Here is a 3,348-nt window from a genome sequence, read left to right as displayed (position 1 = left end):
CCCATCAGGGGGTTGGGGCACTGCCCCCATCACACACAGAGCAGGGCCCATCAGGGGTTTGGGGCATTTCCCCCTGTCACTCACAGAGCAGGGCCCATCAGGGGGGTTGGGGCTCTGTACCCTGTCACACACAGAGCAAGGCCAATCAGGGGGTTGGGGTGCAGCCCCCTGTCACACACAGAGCAGGGCCCATCAGGGGGTTGGGGCGCCACCCTCTATCACCCACAGAGTAGGGCCGATCAGGGGGTTGGGGTGCCGCCACTCTCACACTCAGGGCAGGGCCAATGGGGAGGTTATGGCTCTACCCCGTCACACACAGAGCAGGGCCCGTGGGGGAGGGGGGGTTGGGGCGCCGCACCCTGTCACGAACAGAGCAGGGCCGATAGGGAGGTTGTGGCCCTACCCCCTGTCACACACAGAGCTGCAGGGCAATCAGGGGGTTTGGGCGCTGCCCCCTGTCACGCTGATCGTGGTTCCAGGAGGCCTCACGGCTCCGCTGATCCCGGTGCTTGGAAGCATATTACCCTTTTACTATATAGAATAGAGGCCTGGTGCATGGGTGGGTGCCGGCTGGTTTGCCCTGAAGGGTGTCCTGGATCAGGGTGGGGGTCCCCACTGGGGTGCCTGGCCAGCCTGGGTGAGGGGATGATGGCTGTTTGCAGCTGGTCACACATCCTTCAGGGTGGGGGTCCCCACTGGGTTGCCTGACCAGCCTGGGTGAGGGCATGATTGCTGTTTGCAGCTGGTCACACATCCTTCAGGGTGGGGGTCCCCACTGGGGTGCCTGGCCAGTCTGGGTGAGGAGCTGAGGGCTGTTTTCAGGCTGGGGGTGACTGAAGCTCCCAATTGCTCCTTTTTTTTCTTTTTCTTTTTTTAATTCTGGGCCAGCTTTAGCTTTGAGGCTAGGTTCCAGCTCTTAGGCTTCTGCAGCTGAAAGTAGGTTTCTGGCCTTTGCTTACAATGTTGCGATCCTGCTGGCTGAAGCCTGGCAGGTTTCTGGGGTTTTGTTTAGCTTCTATGTTTGTTACATAGTTGCTTGTAGCTCAGAGGCCTGCAGCGGGGAACGTTGGAGTCCTCCGTCACTGAAGCAAGCAAGCCTCATGTTAGTTTCAAGCTGCCTGGCTGCCTGCCGCCATCTTGGCTGGCAGTTAATTTGCATATTGCCCTGATTAGCCAATGGGAAGGGTAGCAGTCGTACGCCAGTTACCATGTTTCTCTTTTATTAGATAGGATCCCTGGATATGCATGTGACTTGAGGCATGAATTAGTAGTTTCTTCTTTTTTATTATTGAAGACTATTCTATGATATGGATGTACCACAGTTTGTGTATTGGTTCATTGTTGAAGAACATCTAGATTTTAAAATTGTGCTTCATTTTACTCTTTCACACTGTTTTTATTTTTCTGGGGTGAATGCCCAAGAGTGCAATTTTGGTCATTTTGTGATGGTGTACTTAGTTTTGGATAAGAAACTGACAAACTGCTTTCCAGTGTGGCATTTCCATTTTTCATTTCCACTTGTAATGTATGAGTGGACCAGTTTCTCTGCATCCATATTTGTGCTCTTACCTTTGCTCTTTGTTCTTGAAGCTCTAACTTTTTTTCTATAATATATTTTCTGTTTGAAAATTTTCCTTTAGCCATGCTAAAACATGAATCAGGTATTAACAAACACTTTTGGTTTACTTTTTTCTGTAATTATCTCTATTTTGGCTTCATTACTGAAAGATAGTTTCCTGCTTTTTGCAAAATTGACTGGTTGGGTCCTGTCCCTGCAAAGCTGACCCATTTCCTCCCATCTTTTTGCAACATGAGTGTGGATTCGGCTTATCCCCAAAGCCTTCCCTGCTCCTAACCATCCAATTCTAGGGAGCCTTCACCAGTGCCTGAGATTTATGAGCCTGAAGAAAACTATGCGTCCTTGCCAATGTCATCTGCTGAGACACTCCACGCAGAGGCTGTCTCTCCTCTTCCTTCCTCCATGGACCAGCTTATTCAGAACAGCCCTGATTCTTCCACCAGTCCCAGCAGTCCCAGCACAACACCACCTACTTCTGTAGAGAACGAGACAGGGAAGGAGGAGAAAGCCCAGGTCAAGAAACAGAAGATCCGAACCGTCTTCTCACAGACCCAACTCTGTGTACTCAATGAGAGATTTCAAAGACAGAAGTATCTCAGCCTCCAGCAGATGCAAGAACTTTCCAGCATCCTGAACCTTAGCTACAAACAGATTAAGACCTGGTTCCAGAACCAGAGAATGAAATGTAAGAGGTGGCAGAAATACAACTGGCCAAAGAACAGCCACCGTGTGACCCAGATGAGCTCAGCAACTACAGACTACCTGGGCCTCTCCTCCTGTCACCAGGGATGCCTGGTGAATGCTTCTGGAAACCTTTCCATGTGGAGCAACCATTCCTGGACCAGCCCATCTTGGAACTACCCTGCCTGGAATGGTCAGACCTGGTGTCCCCAAGCCTGGAATAATCAGCCTTGGAACAACCAGCTCTGGAACAACCAACTCCTTAGTTATGGAGAGGAAGCCCTGCAGCCCCAGATCCAGTTCCAGCAAAATCCTGTCAGTGATTTGGAGGCCTCCTTGGAAATTGCTGGGGAAACCTATGATGCAATTCTGCAAGCCCCTAAGTATTATGGTACTCAGCAATCCACGGATTCATTCCCAGATTATTCCATGAGCATATAGCCTGAGTCCACAAACACATAGCCACGAACATATTGTGATGATGGGTATATTACTCAATCTCAGTTTGGGCAGTGGCTGTATTACCTCTCCTAGGATTTTTCTATGTATCTCTGCCTTGATATGCTGCTTCTCATTATGCTTACTGTGCCAATTCGGAGGGTGGGGGTCGGGTATGATTGGAGTCTAAGTAAAAAGGCTTCTGTAGTCTTGCTGCTGTTAGACAAATGATAACAGATGCCTCTGGCTATAGATAGATATAATACTAGATCTAGTATTTGGATAACTCTAGATCTAGAATCTTAACTTGAAAAATAGGAAGTAAAAGAACAAAGGTGTGATAAAGGATTACTCATGTTTTCTGGGATTGGAAGGCTTGTTAAAATCCTCAATTCAGGTGAACAGTTAAGCTATAATATGCTTCACTGATTTCCTCTGCCCCTTTTGCTGTTTTACTACAACCTTTAATTTGTTTATTACTCAAGTGTCATGACAATAATACCAGTTTGGCTGGTTGGTTTATAAGTTTACATACAAATAAATAAAACCTCTATTTTACCATTAAAAAGAAAGAAAGATAGTTTCCTTGTACATAGAATATGAGGTTGGGAGTCTTTTCTTACAGCATTTGAAAAAATGTGTTTCTTATA

The 3,348-nt window shown here is 47.7% G+C and overlaps 1 protein-coding gene across 1 annotated transcript; it reads left to right on the top strand.

Annotated features, from left to right (window-relative positions):
- Positions 1-1,810: 1,810 nt before the first annotated feature.
- Positions 1,811-2,701, top strand: LOC308511101 (homeobox protein NANOG-like; the record flags this gene model as incomplete). Its single annotated transcript, XM_081081112.1, is given in 2 exon segments — positions 1,811-1,852; positions 1,856-2,701. Coding segments are annotated over 2 exon segments (888 nt in total).
- Positions 2,702-3,348: the final 647 nt, after the last annotated feature.

The sequence above is a fragment of the Myotis nattereri genome (genome assembly GCF_964212035.1).
Source record: "Myotis nattereri genome assembly, chromosome: X".
Taxonomy (NCBI): Eukaryota; Metazoa; Chordata; class Mammalia; order Chiroptera; family Vespertilionidae; genus Myotis; species Myotis nattereri.
This window is presented reverse-complemented; position numbering and strand designations above follow the sequence as displayed.